The sequence below is a fragment of the Pteronotus mesoamericanus genome, unplaced genomic scaffold (assembly GCF_021234165.1).
Source record: "Pteronotus mesoamericanus isolate MK-2021 breed Mesoamerican mustached bat unplaced genomic scaffold, CSHL_Meso_final contig_20, whole genome shotgun sequence".
Classification (NCBI taxonomy): Eukaryota; Metazoa; Chordata; class Mammalia; order Chiroptera; family Mormoopidae; genus Pteronotus; species Pteronotus mesoamericanus.
Window position 1 is genome coordinate 69,970,397 of NW_026555085.1, and position 23,459 is coordinate 69,993,855.

Consider the following 23,459-nt stretch of genomic DNA (forward strand, 5'->3'; position numbering starts at 1 on the left):
GAATGGTCAGAAGTTCTAGCGGCTCTGCCCTGTTTGTTGTCACTGCTGACACTTGTTCATGATGGTCTGTTGCTTTGTGTGGCTTCAGATTTTTGACTGCAAGCCTTCCCTGAGAGGGCATTTTTCTTCTTGGGAAAACTTCTTGATAATGTCCTTTCTGAGTGGTTTTGCCCTTATAGCCACCAGCTACACCTGTTGAGGTTGCCAGATAAAATGTGGGAAACCAGTTACATTTGAATTTCAAATAAACAAGAGGTAATTTTTAGTGTGAGCATGTTCTGTGCAATAGTTGGACTCTTTTACTAAAAATTATTTGTGTCCCATGTTTTTCTTTATAAAATCTGGCAACCCTAACACCCAAATTATTGCCAGCCCTGCACTGGGTTTTATTTTAACTTTTGGATTGGTGGTTCCTAGACTATCTTGAAAATTTATACCCAAACCTGTGTGAGGCCCAGGCCCCAGGGGTTAGTTTCTCAGGGGAAACTTCCCTTACTGCCCAGGGTCATTCACTATCTGTTGTATCTTATTGAATAGACTTTTTAAAGCTCACCCTTTCACTGTTCCAGCTCCCTGCCATGCCTAACTCCAAATCTTGTCTCCTGTTCCTTCATGGAGGTTAAATATCCGGCAACTGCTGACTGAAACCCTTCTCCCTCCCACAAAATGCCCAGAGCCTCAACTCCAGTGCTTGTCATCCTGTTTTCCAGTTTCTCCTTTGATTCTGATACCTGGGTATACCTCTTAATTTCCAGAGATTAGTTGGGCCTTTTAAAGAATTCTGATTTTACTTTACCTAACATTTGTAGGAAGTTATAGGCAGGTTTTCTTTCATTTTGCATAGTCATCCAACTCGCTGGAATGGTGCCACCCCAACATGCAGAAGACAGGGGCGTATTTGTTGTAAATAGAACAGTCTTTAGAACCCTGTAGAACTCAGGCTTAACTTGAGATTTATTTTTTTTTCAACTTCATGATTTCAAGCACATTACTAATGTTAAATGAATTAAATGAGGAGGCCATTAGATTCAGGTGGCCCCAATGCCATGGCACTCTATGTCAGCAAACTAAAATCTAAACCTATAAATGCCGTAAGGCTACGAAATCAAAACACTGAAGGACAGCCAGTCACAAACAACTAAGCTTTAAGCTATAAGCAATCAAATCATTCCCTTTCTTTGATTTCTCACTTTCTCTCTTTCCCTGGCTCCTTTCTTGGAGTACTGCTAAGCACTTCCTGTTTGAATCCATAAAGGCACAAATAAACTCTTAAAATGTTTAATAAGCCTCAGTTTTTCTAAACCCACTTCCTAATCCCTAAAGTGGAAATTGGTTATAAGAGAGCTATTGTGAAGACGCATTCATATCAGTGCTCTGAACACAGTAGGTGATTGATACGTATTAACTCCTTTCCCTTCTGTCCAGTCTGAAACGTCCAACACCATGTCTCAGAGTTTTTTCAAGAAGAGCTTGCCCCTTCTCTTCAACCATCGCACTCACTGTAGCCAGGAGGCAATGCCCACCTTCTTCCAGATACCCACACCCTGACGCCCATTCACCCTCACTGGCACCCCCATTCAGAGCCCTCTGTGATGTTCATGCCGCCCAGCTCTACCACCCTTTCTCCTCGCTATGGCAACAAATACCTTCCAAGCTGCGGTCGCCACTCATGGAGGGCTGTCAACCAACTTCAGGTCACCTGCATTCATCCTCTGAATTCATAGTGGAGAATTCAGTGTTCAGAGTGATCACTTTTATGGTTTTTTGACTTCTAGTAGCCTCCATTCCATTAACACCACCTCCACATTCCTGTTATCAGCAAGTGTGGCTCCAGCGCCTTAGCAATCCTGTCTCTGCTCAACACTACTATTCTTCTCTTACCTAATTATTAAGCTTTTCATCCTACTTACTTATCAATTTCGTTAAAATATTTAATGTCTTGTCCCCATCATTTTCCTTTGGTTGTTAAACTTTTGAAGTTGTATTTCCTTCCCCAACTATCACTCGAACTGTTTTGTCCCAATATTTTCACTCCATTGTCTTTCTAGGAACCCCCAGAAATCCCAAACATTGAGATCCCAACTATTGTGTTAGCCAAAAACCTCACTTAGTTTTCCACCCCCCCATATGATGGTTCTAGTAGTGCTTAGTTGTCTTTAACTTCATTTGAAACAATTTTTGTTAGATTGTATTGTGACAGCTGTCATGTTCAGCATGCATTTGAAAAGAAACTTATTATAATCGGTGATTTTTTTGTGTGTTACCATTTTAATATTGAATATGGAAGAAAATAAACAACATCTTCAGCATATTATGCTTTATTATTTCAAGAAAGGTAAAAAAGCGACTGAAATGCAAAAAAAAAATTGTGCAGTGTATGGAGAAGGTGCAGTTACTGATCAAAGGTGTCAAAAGTGATTTGTGAAGTTTCTTGGTACTATTGACATTTTGGCCAAACAATTTTTGCTGTGGGGCTCTCTTATGCATTGGAAGATGTTTAGCAGCACCCCTGACCTTACCCACAAGATGCCCATAGCAGGAGGTAGTCGACATACTCAAAATATCCAAATCAATAAAGTAATTAGTGAAAATGAAAAATGTGTCATTTGTTAACGGGAAAAACTAAACAGACTTTTTGGCCAACCCAACATTTTAGTCTCCTTTAGGATACCACCTCCATATCCCCATCATGAAAGCAGGAGAATATTTTAACTATTCACACCTGCGCTCTTACGAACTCCTAGTTTCCAATTTACTGTGGGCCCATTAATCCTCAGTCTTTTAACTTATGGTTTTCTTTTTGTTTTTGTTTTTGTTTTTGTTTGGCTTTAAGTGTCTTTTTTTAATTAATTTTTAAAAAATTTATAAATCATGTTTATTCTATTACCGTTGTCTCAGTTTTTCCCCCTTACCCCCTCCGCCCATCTCACCCCCACCCCCGGCTCCCACCGTCAATTCCCACTCTGTTGTCCATGTCCATGGGTCATTCATACATGTTCTTTGTCTAGCCCCTTCTCCTTCTTTCCACCATTGTCCTCTTTCCCCTTCCCCTCTGGTCACTTTCAGTCTGCTCCATGTTTCCATGCCTGTGGGTTTTTTTTGTGTGTTAATTTGTTGAATAGAGTCCACTTGTAGGTGAGATCATATGGTATTTGTTTTTCATCAACTGGCTTATTTCACTTAGCTTAATATTCTCCAATTCTATCCATGTTGTCACAAAAGGTAGGAGTCCCATCTCTCTCTCTTTCTCTCTCTCTTTCTTAAATGCAGATTGATTTTACTTTTTTTTAAATGTTAGAGTTAATTATAAAATATTAAAAAATTTAAAACCATTATAAAGTCTCAGCAATTAAACCAACATCACATCAACACAGAAATAATCAAGTGGATCAAAAAAATATAGTGAGCATTCTAGAGACAAACATATATATCTGTCTAACAATGTAATATATGATTAAGTTAATATTTCAAATCAATGGGTGAAATAAGGCTTATTCAACAAATAAGGTGCATGGACCACTATTGAAAAAAAACAAATATAGAGCCCTATTTCACACATTATACAAGCAATATTCAGGTGAGTTGAAAATCAATATGTAGAATCTAAGGAGTTTTAGGAGAAAATACAAAATAATATTTTTCTTACCCTGAAGTAAAATATTCAAACCCAGAAGCTGTAATATAAAATATTGACAATATGACTATATTAAATATTTAAGGCTGTACAGTAATATGTATAAATATAAAAACGGTTAAAGGACAAGTAGTAGAATAGGGAAGTATTTGCAACACATCTAAAAAACGGTTAATGATTTGTATTTTATTTTTAGGGAAAAAATTCTACACACATTTAATCAAAAAATGGATAAAGAATACCAAAAAGTCATTTAAAGCCTTTAAAAAATAATAGAAATAGGCAAGAAATAGACAAAAACGGGTTTAGTTTCAACAAATAATACAGGAACAATTAAAATAACACATCATTGTCACAATCAGATTAATAAGTATTAAAAAATATTGGTAATATCAAGTATTGGCAACTGTGAAAGGAACTGGGTATTCATAGACTCTTTCTTCATCTTAAAGCAGTCTCTTTAGCATATTTTACAGTGCTGGTTTCGTGGAGGTGTAGTCTTTTAGCCTTCTTTTGCCTGGGAAACTCCTTATTTTGCCTTCCATTTTAATTGAGAGCCTTGCTGGGTAGAGCAGTCTTGGTTGCAGGCCTTTGCTTTTCATGATTTGGAATATTTCTTGCCATTCCCTTCTGGCTTGGAGTGTTTCTGTTGAGAAGTCAGCTGCTAGCCGTATTGGGGTTCCCTTATATGTTACTACTTCGTTGTCCCTTGCTTCCTTTAGGATTCTCTGTCTTTGATGTTTGCCATTTTAATGGTGATGTGTCTTGGAATGGGCCTCATTGGGTTCCTCTTGAATGGAACCCTCTCTGCTTCCTGGACTTGTGTGACTTTTTCTCTCCTCCAATTACGGAAGTTTTCCATCATGACTTTTTCAAACAAGTTCTCTATCCCTTCCTCATCCTCTTCTCCTTCTGGTATCCCCATTATATGGATATTATTACGTTTCAGGTTGTCCTGCATTTTCCTCAATGCCTCTTCATTCTTTTTGAGTCTTTTTTCATTTTCTTGCTCTTTCTGGGAGCTTTTTCTATCTTGTCCTCCATCTCGCCAATTTGATCCTTGGCTTCATCTAGCCTGCTTTTGATTCCTTCTACTGTGTTCTTCAATTCAGAAATTGTATTCGTCATTTCCTCTTGTCTCTTATTGATAGTTTCTATGTCATATTTCATGTTGATATAGTTTGCAGTAAGTTTCTCGTAGTTTCCCTGTCGTTTTTTGTAATTCTCTCTGAGCTCACTGAGCTCATTGAGCTTCCTTAGAACTGTTGATTGGAACTCAATATCTGATAGTTTACTTGCCTCTGTTTCATTTAGTTCTCTTTCTGGGGATTCCTCCTTTCCCTTTGAGTGCGGGGTGAGGGGGGTATTTCTTTGTCTTCCCATTATTTGTGAGACTCTTCTTTTTTGCTTCTGCTTTTTAAATTGATCTGTCTTGATATCCTGACTTTGTGGTGTGAACTTCTATGGTAAGAGACTGCTGTTTTTACTTTCTGGATTTGCCTCTGATGATGTCAGATGTCATCCCTGTCTGACCTTAGGCAGTCTGTTCGAGACTTCCAGGAATTTACTGTCTGTGGCTGTCTCCTTCAGCTGTTAATCTAGTCACTCTGCACTCAGCAGGCTGCCTTAGACAGCTTAGGGTAGGAAGGAGTCCCTCCTGGGGGCAGGGTTATTGGGTCCTCTCACACTGCTGCATATGGGGGAGGAGTCAGCAGGATCCCCCTGGTTACTCTCTCCGTTCTCTCCCCAAAGCCTCTGTCCCCAGTCTATCCTCAAGTGTCTCCAGACCTCTCTGCGCCCCCATTAGCCAAGGATCTACTATCTGTGGTTGCCACTCTGTACTCAGCAGGAGGCTTAGACAGCACAGGGCGGGGTGGAATCCCACCTGGGGGTGGGGCTATTGGGTCCTCTGACACTGGTACCTCTCAGGGGGAGTGGTCTCTGCCTCAGCAAGATGGCTGCTGCTGCATGGGGGATGAGTCAGTTCTGAGATTCCGCTGGTTACTCTCTCAGTTCTCTCCCCCAAGCCTCGTCTCCCAGTCTCTCCTCAGGTGTCTCTAGCCCACTCTGCCCCTGCCTTTGCCGGAGACCAGTGTAAGTGGCTGCAAATACAAATTTATGCATTGGCCCTTTAAACAGTTCTTTGCATCTCCAGCTGCCTGTCTCTGGCAGAGAGCAACCCTGCTGCTTTTCCCAGCTGGCTGTTTAATGTGTATTTTTTGGGCTCTGGTGCTATAGGCTAGAAATCCCCTTTTGGATTAGACCCCGCTCTTCTCAGGGGGATCTAACTGGCTGTTTCGATATCCTTCTGGTGCTGACGCCTGTGGGCACCCCGTCCACCTTCTCGAGTCTCTACCACACTCCTTACCAGTTAGATTGCACTAAAGCTGATTCTTCTGTCTCCAAGGTTACAAGGCTCCTTTCTTGCTATTGTTCAATTGTTTGTTCCAGGTGATTTCTCCACAATTTAGTTGTAATTTCAGGTTGGTCCTGGGAAGAGATCAGTGTGACTTCCACTCACTCCTCTGCCATCTTGATTCTCTCTCCTTTCACTTATGTTTGATTTGCTGCTTTCCCCATCCCTTCAGTAACTACCCCAAAACAATGCCACTCTCCAGTTTCCCTCTACTGAGACAGCCACCTCCTTCAACTGGTAAAGTCATTAAAATCAGGTCTTACAAGCACCTGTACATTCCTCTTTCCATGAAAAGCTGTGTCCACTCCAATTCTTTCCTCCTCTCTTCCTGTGTCAATGGAAAAGGTGTTTGAAAACTTCACCATGATCTAGTTCCTATAGCCTTCTCATTTCAGATTTTGCTCCAATTATCCTCTTTTCCCTTATCTTCAACTTTTTTCTCTCAACTGATATATTCTTCTTGGCCTATAAACTTGTTCAACTCTTGCCCAAGTGTAAAGAATTCTCCCTTAATTTCCCAAGAACTTCTAATTATCTGTCCTCTTTTCCCTGAGAGTGATCTGAGCTTGTAATTTTCATATGCCTTATCTCCCATTCATTTTTTTCCAGTGTTTTTTTTTATTAGTTATACATGCACATAAAACATAGTACCCCTTTCCATTTTCTCAAGCCTTCTTGTGCATTTTTTTAGGACATTTTAAGTCATTTTCATTTGAGTACTACACATGTTTTCATTTATGGTTAGGCATTTTTTTGGTGGTTGTTACTTTTGTAAATGGTACCACTCCCCACCCCCCAACCCTCACCTTTATATATCTGGAACCAGAATGGTCCTCATGCAAGGGCGGGGGAAGCAGCACACATTCTGGGACTAGACTGCCTGGAGTCAAATTCTGCTCTACCTGTGAACAAGAAATGATTCCACTTGCTTATTTCCAAATGGAGATAACAGGATATATTGGTTTGGCCAAAAAGTCCATATGATCTTTTCCATAGAATAAAAGACAGTTTTCATTTTTACCAATAACTTTTTTGATTTGGACATTTTGAGTATGTCGGCTATCTTCCACACAGTATAATCTTGATTTTTCTCAATTAATGTCTTGATTGCTATCAACTTCAACTGGTCTACCCGACCATGGAGCTCCATCCAGAGAGAAATCTCCAGCATTAAACTCTGCAAACCACTTGTAACACATTCGATCAGTCACAGCACCTTCTCCATTCACTGCACATCTTTTCTTGTGTTTCAGTTGCATTTTTACCTTTCTTGAAATAAAAACACATAATATGCTGAAAATGTTGTGTATCTTCTTCCACCATCAATATCAAAAAGGCTACACAAAAATTCACCAAGTTTGTTTTTTTTTTAATGCAAGCTAATATGACAGTTGTCACAATACTCTCTTAACAAAATTGTTTCGAATGAAATTAAAGACAACTAAGCACTGCTGGAGCCATTGCATGGAAAAAACCAAACAAACTTTTTGGCCAACCCAATATATATACCTCATCAGGCTGTGGTGAAGATTACAAGTGTTACTACATGTACAAGCCCTTAGAACAGTGCCTGGTAATCACCATGTTGGCAATGGCTATTTTATATATTGTTTAAATTTAAAAACATTAATTAAAAATTTTTCTTCCCGCTTGTGTATGTTGCTCCTTTACTAAATTTCCTTCTTGTTTCTAGTAGTTTTTAGTTCATTCTCTTAGATTGGGGGGAATGTGATTATAAGGTTCAGAAATAGCGCTTGGCGTTATCTCCTTTACTATACATATTTATATGTACATTTAATTCCATTAGCAATACCTCCAGTGCCATAGTTAAATGCATCTATTGTATCTCTACTAAGAATGTTGCTGCCTTTGGGACAAAGATTATATGAGAGTATATGTTGTTATGTTAAAAAACCATCTACTTAGTCCCTTGTTTTTCCTCAGGAGCAGGTGTAGAATTTAAACCAATGCCTTTTTACCTTCTATGGAATTAGAAAAAATAATTCTCTAGGAACCCTCTCTCTACCCAGTCAGATGATTAATTACAACATTAGATGTCCCAATATTAAACATTTGGTTATGATGTATGAGTCCATTAAAGTACTCCTGAATTCACATAGATAACATTTGATTTAGGATGATTACATTAACATTCATTTGCGATAGGCCTTTCATTTTCTCTTTGTGTCAATCTTTCAGGTTTTATTTTTTTATTAGCTTGACAAAAAGATTTAGAAGTTTTCTCCTGTTAGACTTTTTTGTGGTAGGCATTGGAATTATTGACGTCTTTAAGGTTTGGTTGTACTGGTCCATGCAATCATACATTGTGGTAATTTGTGTGAGGGACCAGCACTCTGACAATATTTCCTGTGAAAAGTTGTTTAAATTTTTAAGTTTCAGTTTTGATAAATGACATTTTCCTAGAAAAGTTTTGCATTTATTTATATAGAATTGAACAAAAGTCTATTGTCCTTTTAGTTTCCTCTTTTATGGCTAGTTCTCCCTTCTCTCTTATTTTTTACATGCCTTCAGTCTGTTTTTCATAATTAGTCAGTACTTTGTCTATTTTGTCTTTTACCCCAGAAAAAATCAGCTTTTAACTTTTTTTTAGTTCTATTTTCCAGCTTTCAGAAGCTGTCAATCCATTTGTTACAGCTCCAGGTAGAGGTGAAAATGCCCTAGCAATGGCAAGGATAACCCTCGCGGGGCACCTGGCAAGAAGGACACCTTCCTCTGATGTCACAAATATCCTCGCGGCAGCCTTGCTTCCTAAAGGTTATGGGGACTGTATGTACACATGAAGAGGTCACCTGTTGGGGGAGGGGAGGGCTGGAATGCTGTAGTTTCCGGGGCCTATGACTTGACTGGGTAACTTCAGTTCTGTTCTGGCATTTCAACATTCACTCAACCACAGAAAAACTATTTCTAGTGATGTTTAAATCCAGCTCAACCATCATTTTTAAAAACAAAAACTGAATTAATCCTAGGTTCCTTGCACCATTTAAGAAAAAGAAATACAACATTTATTAAGGAGAAAAAAACTGGACAGCTGACAATTTCATCTATGTTTCTCCTTTCCCTCTTTGAAAGGCTATTAAAATAAAATCAAGAGTGGAATTTCAGTCTTGGCTCTGAGATTTACTACCTGTGTGACCCTGTTTATTCATCCTCATTGTAAGGAGCATATTATTTAATAATCTTCATAAAGCCTTCCAGCTCTTAACAAGCAAAATTATCACATTTGGAATCTGCTGCCCCCTGCTGTTACTTTACCAAATTGCAAATTTTACATTTCTGGAGCCATAGAATCCAAGTTTTAGTCCATTTTACCTTTTGTGTATCTAATTTTCCTTCTTATAGTTCATTTATCTTCCTATTTATAAGCCACATCTTCCTTTTACAAGCAAATATTCTCTTAACTTGAACTTTAAAACAATCTTGTTACTTTTACTGTTCAAATCTCCTCATTTCTTTTAAAGTTTTGTGATGGTTTCATTAACTTTGCATATAAATATAAATATATAATTTTAAATTGGTATATACAATATTAGAATTATTTTAACTTTTGTAGTGAGTTGATTCTTCAAGAATTTAAGTAGCTTTCTCTATCCCTCATAATACTTTTTTTCTTCAAGCTTGTTTTCTATTGTCTATTTTCTCCGTATCTCAGCTGGCCTTTGGCGAACAGACGCCCAGTGTATATCCTTTACCCTTTCACTTTTAAAATCTGTGTCTTTATGTTTTAGGTGTGTTCGTTATAAACAACTTGTTACTGGGTAAGTTCTTCCTAGTTGAATTCTTTCACCTGGAGAATTTAACCCGATCCAGCCAGTACACAGTAGCTAATTCTTACATTTTTGGTGTCTAGTCTTCCCCCTTACCACACCCACCACATCCACAGCCAGACTTTGCTAGAATTCAACCATCTTTATCAACCTTGTAGGCAAGAGTAAGCAGATAGGGCAGTTATTGTCAGAGGGGGCGTGGGGGTGGTGTTGCCGCCTCTGCAGCACCTTGGGGCATCACAGAGGTGACTCTAGGGAAGGGATGGGCTACTTCTGCAAAACCATAAGCAGTAGGGACTGCAGAGTCAGCATCCTCGGGGCATCCGCCCGGTCGTCCCATGGCAGGTTTCAAGTTCTAGGTTTTTTCCAGCGGGGCCTTGACTTTCACAAAATACAACTTGGCTGAACATGCAAGTCTCTGACGTTCTGTGACTGTTAACAATTAGATGGCCAGCCTGAATCTTGGCTATTTCAGCCCAGGCCTCCCCGTATGCTCCCCTGAGCTCCTCTAGCTCTCATGCTCCTGCACTAACTGCTTCCTAACAGACCTCAGTCTCCCATTATCCTACTGTAGGTCAACACAACCCAGCAGTCACCAACCAACTCAGCTTTTCTTGTAGGCATTGTTCTCCCATGTTTTTCAAATGCTTGTCATTGAACTTCTGAAGAATTCCTCTCCATGGGGACATTTGCCCAAGTTAACAATCGTATGGGGTGAACAAGACCATCTCCAGGTTGAGTGAATTGCTAGAAAAACCCACAGGACTAAGCACCGAAGTGTACTCACAACTATGATTTATTAGAGAAAGAATATCAAACAAAATCAGCCAAGGAAAAAGGCACAAGAACAAAGCAGGAAAGCAGGCACAAGCTCCAGTCTTGCCCCAATGGAGTCACACAGGATGAGCTTAATTCCTCCAGGGAAGCTTGCCCAAGCCTGAATGTAGGAGGCCAGGGTTTTTATTGGGCTCAGTCACATGGGTGTGCTATGCCTAGCGCGTACCAAAATTTTAGATTCCCAGAAGGAAAACAGGTGTTCAACATAAACCCTATTATTTGTACAAATATTTCAGGCATAGTAAGCCACCCTTATCAATGGAGGAAAATGCTCCTGAAATCCTCATTGCTGGACATTAGCCAAAGGCAATGTTGCCAACAGGTCTTTACAAGGATAGTAAGTTCCAGCTTGCTATGTTAACTCTTTTCTGCACACCACCTGTGCAATATTTAGTAACTGAGCCATGACCTTGTATCAAGGACTACATATATTCCACTTACAGACCAGGATGTCATCCTCTTTACCCTTTGGGTAGAAGATGAACCAGCTCCTAATCTTGTGAACCTGTTTCCGCAGACCTCACTCCTGATCCACTTGTGTTAGTCTGGGTCCTCTGGGAAGCAAACACCAAGACTGAGGAGCAATCAGCTCTGTAACGGATTACACAGGGGCAACACTGGTGAGAAAAAATCAGGAGGGAGTTGGGTGGGTTTGGTAGGAGGCTATGTGATGCAGGCAGAACCCAAAATGAGTGGAAGGATAAATGAAGGTTGGATGAAAGCAACTCAGGGTATAATGTAATCCTAAGGGAGTCTAGCAAGACAATCCGGGAATCCTCAAGCCAAAGCCAAGATGTCCTAAGATCCCTCTCAAGATCAGTCCTTGGCTGGCAGCAGCGTGTGAGAAGTGGAGCCCCCGTGTAAATGCAGCGATGTATTTCAGAGCGCAGCAGCGAGGTGGGCCGTTGGTCCAGTTCGCTCCTGCCTGGTGGAGGTCGGACATCTGCATTCTCAGGCTGCCACAACAGTGATTACAGCTTTCAAAATACACCTAAAAAAAACTGTTTATCAAACAAATATTTAGCACCAACAACATAGTCATTTGCAATACCTTTTAGTTTAAAAAACAAAGTTATAAAACCACCTAAAATAGAACACTGATTAACAATATAAATATAATCTTTTACATTTTGTAAACTTAACAATTTCCTATGTGATATTGTTCTGGGGAAGAGACTTTTCCAAATTACTTGTTCAACTGGGAGCTTAAACTGATACACAGACAGCATTGTTACATTAGGACTAAGTCAAGGTAGTCCATTACAAAAAAATAAGTATTTGTAAATGTTCATAACAAGTCATTTTCTGAAATATGACTTACATTAGTACTTAGAGCAAAATATCATTTGTAACGTTCTCTTCCTGATCACCTCAAATATTTTTAGCAAAAAGACAAGGCATTCCTGTACATTTTGTACCTAGTTCTTATGTAGGCTGTAAATAACCGTATGGAAAACTTCTGAGGCCAAAAACTCAGCATTTACAGATGTTTCTAAAATATACTTTACACATAACTTGGGAACTTCTAAATTATATATGCTCAGCTCAGAGATTTTCAACCTTTTTCATTTCACGGCATACATAAACTAATTACTGTAATTCTGTGGCACAACAAAAAATATATTTTTGCCAATCTAACAAAAAAAATAGGTATAATTTTGACTCATCCACATGGGGATGACTACTGTTGTGCAGGCTCTGTTGTCATTTCTTACTTGAAAATCTAAGGGAAAAGAGGTCAGGGCCCCTGACTAAATGGTCAGGGTTTGCATGTTTTAAAAGTTCTTGCAGCACATCAGTGGGCCACAGCACATGGGCTGAAAATCGCTGGCTTAGATGATAAAATGGAAGATCTTCTCACATACCATCTAATAGGACTGGTTTTCTAATTTGTATCAATGTTATTATCATAGATAATACTGGCTATTAATATCTGCAAAACAAAACCAACCCAAGGAGGCTAGGGTTTTGCCATCTGCTAAGTTTCAACAGAAGCTGGTCCCACAGTTGCTCTGGCAGCTCCTCCTAGGAAGCATGTTTTTAACTAACTCAGGTTAAACAGTTCTAAGACCAAAGAGTTAATTCCTACCAAAAAAACCCAAAAAACAAAAAAAACTGCTCTACCACAGTAACTAGGGTCAGCCTTTGGATGTATTTATGACTTGTCGGTACAAATAACAGAGGCTACTAGAAATAAATAATAAACCAAAATATTTAATGTGAAAGAAACAAAATTTATTTTCTTAAAAATGAGATCAATGCCATTTTTAATGTAGAAGACACCATGTTTATTTACAGGCTAATAAAAAAATATTAAACTCAACTTAACTAGATATATGTGTCATAAATCTTATTGATTTGAGGCCAACCATAGGTGGGAAACCAGATAGGTGGAACAGAATATCAATTATAATTACAATAGGAATGTCAACTAATGTGCAACTTAGGCATGAATATTTTGTTTTTAAACAAAATTGCTTAAACATAATTATTGTTAAGCAATTGTTTAAAAACAAAACGTAAATGTTTTTGCTTAAAATATATTATGTTTAAAAACAAAATAAGGTCACTGTTGGAGGGAATAAAACCAGCACCAAAACAAACTGTGCTAACTTTTGACAACTCTCCAGTTATAATTACCAAGACTCACAAATTTTCACCTTTCTTAAATCTATTGTAACAAGTCTAATAATCTAAATGTTGTTTTTCCATTATTTACAACAGAGAGCGTAAAAGAGATTTTAGCAGTTAAAAATGTAACTGTATACACACATACACATGGCTCTCACACACTACTGAAAATGTTTTCTCAGCTATTCTCTGTGTGCATTTGTTTTTCCTTTTTAACTATAATAACTTTGCAACAGCTCTCTCCTTACATGTTTGACTTTGCCCTTGAAACTTGAGTGTTATGAGTTCCTTTCCTATACAGGTGAAAAAAACCAAATGCTTCTCATTCGGTCCTTTGGGGAAAAAAAGTCTACAATTCTTAGTTCATCCCCCAAAGACCATATATATCTAAAGTGAACTTTTAAACAGGTAGTTACAAAATACCTGCCAGGAAGCTCACAGTGACATCTGAGCAACAGTCCTCTCAAGGAGGCTCACAAACCAAGGTGAAACAAGAATCTAAAGGGAACTGACCCGTGCAATTTCAAATTTTAAACTACCTGGAAAATTTTTCATTCTGCTCATCAGCCCTTGAAAGGAGTTATGTCATAAACATCTCACACAATTCTTTATATTACACAGCATCCTCATAAATATGCCAATTGAAGGCTGTAAAAACATTCTTCATGGACTTATTGACAGTTCTTGAAAATCAAAAGGTTTTTAGGTAATATTTCCTAAGAATTCAGTCATAGATATGCTCTGGAAAAAAAATGCCATGGTTGTCCCATTCAGCTGTTTAAAAAAAAAAATAACATGTTTCAAGTCACAACAAAAACATTTCCAGACATGTTACAAGGTAATTTTTTTTTGACTAAATGAATACACTGGCTAAAATCCTGTTTGTAGATCTCATGTCATGCATGGGGGCATGTGTTTGGAAGAGGAAAAAACATTTGTTTTCTATTAAGAGGTCTAGCCTAGCATGTCAGAAGCAAACAAGAGCATGTAGCTTGCTTATTCAGTTGTACAATTAAATACTAGCTTTTGCTTAGGGGCAACTTTATCCTACAAGGTATTTTAATATCAGTAACAATATATACTATGAAGTGCATTTCTATTACAAATTAACATGGAGATATACAGATGCTTAAAACCATCCAAAACAAACCATAAATGAGCAATAGTTAAAACATAAAATTTATAAATAGCAAAACCACCAAATAAAGTATATACATTTTACAGATTTGCCTATGAACAAATATATAGTGCATCTAGGACAGACAAGAAAATGTGTATTATTATCATCACATGACATCTGAGTATTAGAAACAAAGAACTGGTACTACTCTAAATCCTTGTCAGCTTTCCCCTCACAGAACATCCATTAAATGTACATCCTTTGAAACAGTGATACCAGCAAAGGCATCACCTCTTTAAATGTCATATCTTCACTATCTCCAACAAGGTACAGTGGCCTTCAGAACAGTAAATAAAAAAGCAGATAAGTACTTGGGATCACCGAACTAGAAAAATCTTAGTTTGCAGCTGAAAAGCACTTCAGTCATACACACACTGACAGGAAAAGTCAACCGGAACAATTACTGTCTCAGAACATCTCTCTTCACCTTATCTTTCCCACCAGTGCTTTAGCTTTTTAAATGATTGGCAAATCAGTTACTTTGAGAAAAAACCGCTGTTTGAATGCAATGTATTTCAATGGCACAGTAATAAATTGGAGCTTTTTTTAATGCCAGAAAAAAAAAAGTATCTTTAAGTGTCAGGACAATCACAAGACACAACTCAAAATGCATAAACTGTCTTTTGTAGATTCCAGAAAAAAGCAGTTGAGACTAATTAGTAACAACGTAATGCTCCAATATCATGCACAGAGGATCAACATAATTGAGGGCAGATATTTTACACTCATCTGTATTTCATTTAAACACAAGGAAAGTACAATGTACAGTAACTTCACAGGAACTACTGCTAGTGCTGCACTGATTGATCAAGGATTGCTTGAAGAAAACTATTTCGTACTGCATTGCATAAAGCTGAACAGCAAATTTATCACAATGAATGATCCTTAAGAACTGATTTAGATACCAGGCTGCAAAATAAATTAAAAAAAAACTAAAACCTCTCTTTTAGTTAAAAAATATTAAGCTTCCATTTCTGTTATTCATTAAATTCTGTCCTTTGAAACACCACGCTTGACATTCTGGAACATATAATATGAATTCATTTATTCTCTTGTATTTAAAGGCTATTTCTTATAAAATACTGGTTAGCACTATCCTTCTAAGTGGGAAAGGAACCAAATAAAACCGTAGTGCTTCATTGGGTACTTAAGAGCCTAGTAATACCCCTTTGGAAAACACATGCTTTGGTACTTCACAGGTTTTTTTTTTTTAAAGAAAATCAAAATTGCTTTACATGCAATAGCCAATTATGATATACCACAGAAAGCGGTGGTTCAGCATTTAGAATCGTTCACATGAAGCCCTGAGGTGCCCGTCTCTCATTTAGGTAGCAAACAGCCTCCCTTGATTTATATAGTCTTCATCACCATCTTCCCTAGTGCCCCAAATTCAGAATAGTCTCATTTTATAATCTTGTCTGGAGATACAGTCAGTTTAATAAGATTTTTTATGATACAGACTGTGCGGATCATCTAACTTAGAAGCACTGTCTTCCAGCGGAGTCTCACTCGAAGTTCCTAGGTCTCCATTTTCATGTCCGTCAGTTACTGCCTTCTTATTAAATCCTAAAAGAAAGGAAAAAAAGCCGTTTTCTAGTTTAAAAAAGTCTTGTGATTTTATTGAGCAAAAACAAAGGAATGAATGCCCACTGTAATTTATAACAGTAATCTGAGGCAAACAATGGGGCCACCTAGATTAACCAAGTTAGCAATTTCTGAAAAAAGGAATTACTCTTTCTTATAGCAGATGTCAAACACTGTAGAGATTTTTAAAAAATACTAGCTATTGGACCTATCTAAAAATTGTATTAAATTTCCTACCAAATTTTGTATGAAATTTATAATTGATAAGCATAACTGTAAAATTCAGTCACTTTTACTTACACAAGCATATACTGGACTATAAATTATATTTTTTCTTTTACAGTTTGCTTTAAGATTATTTAACTTCAGTTCACTAAAGTATATACTAGTTTATTGCTAAAACTCTAGTTTGTTGGCAAGGCAATGTCCAGATAAAATGTAAAATTAATTTTGGCTACTCTACAAAATAGATAATAGACTTTCAAATCAATGAGAGTTGACTGTCATCTATTTAGTGAGCTATGAAGTATGGGCATTTACTAAAAACAATGACCAATGATATATTTTTTTGCAATTTGAGCAGTTAATAGCAATATATACTATGAGCATACATTTTCAGTGGAGTCACAATTTAAGTGGTCTGCTAATTATATATGTGACAGTACTCTTTTAGCCTCAGCTGCCAGAAAAGGAAGAGACAAGCCTTCTAATCCTGACTGAAAATTGTAGAAAGAATGAAAGACAATGAAATCACTGGGCTAGCAGCCCAATAGTGGAAGGTTTTGACATACTGCCACAATAGTTTGGTTCAGGAAGACTGAGGACAACAATATTTACTACTGATATGTTGGTGTAGATAACTCATAATATACAAGTTTAGCAGGAGGGCAACACTTCATCAATCCACTGTAAGTTCTCAGACTTTTTGGTTTCAGGATGCCTTTATACTCTTAACAAGTACTCCAAAACAGCTTTTGTTTATGTGCAAAATCAATGTTATGTGGGTTACTGACATTTACTATATTAGCAACTAAAACTGAGAAATCTGAAAAAAATTACTACTTTGTTAAAAATGACAAAAAAGTTAGCATAAACAACATATTTGTTTAGTGAAAATATAACTATTTTCCTCAAAATATTTAGTTGGGCCCTGGTTGGGTGGCTTAGTTGGCTAGAGCATCGTCCCAAAATGCCAAGGTTGCCTGTTAAATCCCCAATCAGGACACATACAAGAATCAACCAGTGAATGCATAACTAAGAGGAACAATAGATATTTCTCTTTCTCCTTTCCTCTCTCTAAAATCAATAAATAAAACAAATTTAAAAAGTTTAGTCAGCAGAGCAGCATTATTTTACAATTTTGCAAATATACTTAATGTCTGGCTTTATAGAAGATAGCTGGATTCTCATACTTGCTCTACTCAATCTATTACGTTATATAAAATTAGTTCACCCTCACACAGATATGTAGTTGGAAGATAGAAGAGCAGTTTAATAACCTTTCCACATAACTATCAATACTCTCCTTTTGTATTATACCAAAATTTGGCAACATGGAATTTGAAAGCAGATCAATAAACTTTTTGTACTCCATTAAATTAAAATTCATTTGTCTATCTTTACTTTGAATGGTTTTTTTGCCCATGCAGGATTTTATAACATCATATACTGGTCATTTTAAAAATATCAGAACTCTGAGTTATGTAGCATTTCCAAAAGTTGACACATCATTTTCCAATATATTAAAAAACATACACACTCATTCACTAATATCACCACCAATCTTATTAGAAAACATTTTTACGTGTTGGGAAGCTATCAAGCTCATTGTGATTGATGCATGTTTTACAACATTCTAATTTTCTCTTGAAAGCTCACATTTTATCCCTGGTAATAGATACTGTCAGTCGTCTTTCTTGAAGTGATGGACTCACTTTGTTCATTTTAAAGACAATGACTGCCAAACAGTCTGAACAGCCATAATTTGTCAGTCATTCTTTCAAGTAAAAATTATCTTCCATGAAAAAAATGAATAGTTCAAGTAGCAACTTAATCATTTAAGTACTTTTCCTTGAGACGAGCATCTTAGCTCAGCATACCATTATAAGTACTTCATGCATACTCCCCATCTCATCACAAAGAATATTTTTTAAAATGTACTCAAGGGTCAAGATTTAATAAAATGAAGTTTTCTAGCACTATTTCATCAAGGATATTCATGAGTGAGACTAACATTTTCTTCTTTTTTTTTCCCTCTGACTGGTGGCAAGGGAGAACACAGTAATTACTAGTACAGCGGCGCCACTGCCTTGATTCCACTAAGGCACCAGGAGTTTTATCCCCATTGCTTTTGTACCATCAGTGCAAATATTAATACAAAGTGACAACAAAACAAGATAAATTATGTCTTAGAATTGTTATGAAAAATTTTGATACCATTAACCCCTTAGAAGGCCTCAGGGACCTCCAGAGTTCCATGGATCATAATTTAGGAATCACTATATTAGGTAAAAGAAACTGCTAGAATTTTTCTTTAAAATGAGTAAATGACAGCAAAGGAACTTACCCAAAAATCCTCAAGATCACATATCTTGATTCTAACAGCAATGATAAGACAACAGTCTAATCACTTATTCATTGTATTTTGAGAGAAGAATTTGCATTAAGACAGATGACATTAAGAAACATTTATTCTAACAGGCATTTTGGTCTTTGCTTCAGAGTTAGAAAACTTAAATTGTATTTATTTTTTAAGAACACTTGCAGTTTAGTAACTGGTAATGTACTTGTCTTAAGATCCAAGATGAATCTAGAAGAACTTTGTTATAAATAAAATTTTGGCACAGTTACTGGTTACAATAAAACTATAAGCAAGGGGGAGCTATCCACTCTGTTAATGATAGTTTCCCATTATTAAAAGTGCTACTGAAGAACAGCCTTGGCTTTCATATTTTAAAATTTTGTTAATAATAAATACACTAATAACTTATAGAGTGATTTTTACCTTGTAACACTTTGATTTCCCCACTTGGACCTTTGCAACTAGCACCAGGGTTACTAGCTCCCTCTAACTCATCAAGGTACAAACGGTAACGATGTCCACTCTCATCTTCGTACTCTACATTTTCGTCATCCGAATCCACTTCAGGAGCCACATAAACTACTTCAAATTCAATCTCTCCTCTCTAAAAAGGGGGGTGAAATGAGGAAGTCAAGTTATTATAAATGAAAATGTAATAAAAGGATTTCTAAATTATTTGGGGTGGGCGGTAGAGATGAGGAACAATAGTCAGACCTCAGATGTAGCTTCCTTTCAAGACAACAAATAACAATATTTAGAATCTCAAAAGGTAGAAGACAACTTAGAGTCCACTATGTCCAGACCAACTCCCTGAATCCTCTCTATAAGTAATTTTTTAATATTACAGTAGTTCTTTCTACTGATCACAATATTTTTGCTAATAAACTTCAAAAACGGATGCTTAACTATTCCATTTAAAGAATTCTGGAACAAATATTCAGTTGAAATTATTTTGCCATTTTGTGCCATGCACAGCTATGCAGCAAATCCATTGAAATAGTGAGGTATCAACTAATCTTGCACCTAAAGGCATCACACAAACTTTTCCTTGATTAATTCAAGAAACCTCTATACAATGGTTTCTTGTTTCTTACTGACTAGGTCTTGAACCTTTTCTTAACTTTCACTGAGTACCAAACATAGTATTTGATCAAGTATTCTGTTCAGTAATAACAGTAATCACTATATTTATTGTGCAAAATTATATCCTTTAATCCTTAAAATAACACTATTACAGTCTCTTTTACATGAATGACGAACTTGAGAAAGTCTGGAGAAAGCAGGTAACTTCCAATATGACAAACAAGTAAAACGGAGTAAGAGAAAAACAACTCTAAAGTTCTTCTTTCTAACATACTAGACTAAATGTGTACTATTTCTACAGTTATTCTTTAATAACAACTTTATGTTCAAGTAAAAAGTTACAGATTATTTTATGTTTAAAAAAATTCCAAGCTATAATTGTCATTTAATTAGAGACTACAATTTACACACACATGAGTCTGGGATATGCAACTCTCTGAAAATTATGGCCTGCCTTTGCTCAAAAGAAAGCATGCCATTCTGTTTTTTACTGCTGCTCACTAAGTTAGTCTCTTTGATGCTCCCTTTTTCCCAGAAGTTTAAGATCGTTTCAGAATTTTAATACGTGCTTAGCGTGTCCTTAAACTTTATGACTGTCTATCTGTACCTCCTGCAGCACAAACGCCACTCGCTCCACTCTCATGCTGCTGAGTGACAGCCAAGCTGGGCTGAGAAAACGCTACCTTAAAGAGACGAGGGTTGCATCCTTAGCTCTCCCTTTTCAGAATATGCTTTACCAACACCATTTTGGGGAGACAGATGGATAGTACAGTGCATTCAGTACAGTTCTAGAAGACAGAATTAGGTCTGTGGGTAGCTGTCACTGAGACACAGTGTCAGGCTTAATATGAGAAAGAGTTTTCTAAAAATCATAAATGTACCACAATGGAGTAGACTGCTTTATAAAGTCCTTTAATGCAATTATTTAATTAGTGATACTGTAGAGGTTTATACATCATGTGACGTTGAACTAAATGAGCTCTAAATTCACTTTGAACTCTGAGATTCAATTCTACATTCGCGTACCGCACTTATGATACAACAACCACCTCAATATATTACCGATGCCTCTCTTAATTGCCTCAACCCTAATCTTAAACAAAAAACAAATCTTAAATACACAGAATAATAAATATGACTCCTGGATGTAAATCCCAACTGTATCACTTATTTGCCTGAAATTTTGAACAAATCATGTATTTCTCCATGAACCTTAGTTTTACTTGTTTTACATAAGAGGGTTTGGCTAAATGACTTCCAAGGACCCTTTTAGTTCTAACATTTCTAGCATCATTTTTTTCTCTATAATACCTTATATTTACATAATGTTTTAGTCATTGATGATGCTTTGCTCTCTAATGTCAGGTCCTGTCCTGAGCACGTCATAGTGTGTTAACATACCTAATCCTTACAGCGCTCACATGGGGACACTGCAGCACAGCAGACTCGACTTGCTCAAAGAGCAAGTTAAATCTCCTTTTTCTGTAAATCTGGCTGAATGTCTTCTATAAGAGCCCCAAATCAAAAACAAACAAACCAACAAAAGCTAGTATCTACACAGAAACACTTTACTACTTGAGTAACCTCCTAGGGAAATATAAAATATTCAATAGATTCAAAAAGAACCAATTGATAGATCTAATTTTAATTTCATAAAGGAAAGTCACCTGCTGGGAAAGAATGGTTACAGCTTCTTTATGCTTTGTATCCCTTAAGTTAACTCCGTTAACAGCCAAAATAGCATCTCCAACGTGTAGCCCTCCACATCTATCAGCAGGTTGCCCTGGGTGGATCTCAGAAATGAGGATTGGAACACCATGTTCTTTCCCACCCTGACAAAAAATACAACAAAACAAAGGTAATAAATTAGTTTACTCTTTGTATAATCACAGGCTATTCTAACAATAAATTTTCTTAAAAATATATTTCATAAACACCTATATATACTGTCTCTGTAAATGCTAAGTGAAATCTTATTTGATGCTTAATAATGATAAATAAATTATTATGAGTATCAGAGTGTTACCCCTTAGTAAAAATGATTGATAACATACATGCGCTTTTCTAAAAAGTATTTTAGAGTCGAAACAATTATAATCGCTCAACTCTTTTAAGAACAAATAAAAATACTTTATGTACTAGCAGTCTACAGCACTATTAGATTTTATCAAATCTAAATCACTATAAATGGTAAAAAAACCCCAAAAAACCTTTTTTCCATGTACCACAAAAATAAATGTAAGATCACTAGATAAATCTCAGTTTCAGAGGTATTAAAAGTGAAAAAATATGCCACGTAGAATTAATGAAATGCAGCATTTGGTACATATCACTTTCCAGCTTGTATCATAGTTATATGTGTGTATGTCTGTGTCTGTATCTGATTTCTTCATTGTATAAACTTGTCATGATAAGACACATTTTTACATTAAGCAATACCAGAAATAAAATGAGCTTATGCAGTGCTTAAGTATTGCCAAATAAAAATTAGTGTAAAATTGCCTTATTTATTCATCTGGAACAAAGCACTGAACAACAACAAAAGAACTCCAAATATATGTATTTTATCATAGATTGCTCTCAGGAATGCTGCCCAAAAAACTCTTTGTAAAGGCAACACATTTAAAAAGGAGTATTTAGACCCAAGAGCCAATCAAATCTGACAACAAAGAAATGAAACAAGAAAAAGACATACTCTAGAGAAAAAAGCAATACAATCTGGAGCCATTTAACACAGAAAAAAATGGTCATATCCCCCAAAGGCCCTTAAAAGCATCACAGAATATAGTACAGAACTATGACCTGAGTCAAAATAAAAATGTTTAACTCTGTTTACTAAAGGTGTACTTAATAGTTATTTGGAAGATTTACATACCAACCACCCCCCCCCACAAAAAAAAACAAAAAAACTTTACACAAAAAGGGTGCCTATAGGAATAAATTTAGTTATTTAGAAAATATATCTAAAATACTGTTTCCCAATGATGTCCAATGAAGGAGCATTATTATACTAGGTAACTGTAGAAAAAGAGACTGAAAGTACTACTTCTTACTGTAATTGAAATGCCAAGGCCTTCATGATCTTCCTTAAGAAGGAGAACTTTTCTAATCGGCCCAACACCTTGGCTTTTCTTTAGAGAGTCTTGATCCTTATTGGGGGGAAAAAAGAAAAAAATCAGTATTCCGTAAATAACATAACAATACAGTAAACCCATGCCATATGATCTGCTTTTATTAAATAAAGAAATCTTTATTAATTTCCTGTAATGGATACATAGTATTAAGAAAGTAATTACAGATAAAATGGAAAAGTGAAAATAGTTGTTCTGTTCATATAACAGACTGTACAGATGATTTTCTCACCCTTTTGTCAAATTCTATAACACTGATAAATCTCTTTTTAAATTGCAGGACATTACAGAAAAAATTATTGCCAGGAATTAATTGAAGAACAAATATCTTCAAGAAATAAAAGTGGGTAATTGTTTATCTTCACTGGAAAAAATTATAAAGATCTATATCCACTTTAACTGACTTGTAGAACTGGAAAACAAATTACTAACTGGATCATTCATTAATTTTTCATTCCTTTGAGGTCTACCTTTTAGATAAAGGACCTTGCTCCACTAATAATTCCTTCTGATACCTTTTCTCTTTCCCTCTCTACTAGGTGCCTTCCTACTCAGCATATAAACTAAAACTCCAAGCATCTTTCAGATTTAAAATAC

At 36.4% G+C, this 23,459-nt stretch overlaps 1 protein-coding gene across 2 annotated transcripts in view; it reads right to left on the minus strand.

Moving 5' to 3' along the window:
- Positions 1 to 12,885: 12,885 nt before the first annotated feature.
- The window catches only part of GOPC (golgi associated PDZ and coiled-coil motif containing), a 33,547-nt gene continuing 22,973 nt past the window's right edge, over positions 12,886 to 23,459 (minus strand). For both annotated transcript variants that reach the window (XM_054569872.1, XM_054569871.1), the window contains 4 exons: positions 22,785 to 22,880; positions 21,399 to 21,563; positions 19,072 to 19,252; positions 12,886 to 16,049 (listed from right to left, as the gene is read on the minus strand). In XM_054569872.1, coding sequence (XP_054425847.1) covers positions 15,919 to 16,049; positions 19,072 to 19,252; positions 21,399 to 21,563; positions 22,785 to 22,880 — 573 coding nt within the window. In that variant the 3' untranslated portion in view covers positions 12,886 to 15,918. The remainder of the gene's footprint in view (positions 16,050 to 19,071; positions 19,253 to 21,398; positions 21,564 to 22,784; positions 22,881 to 23,459) is intronic.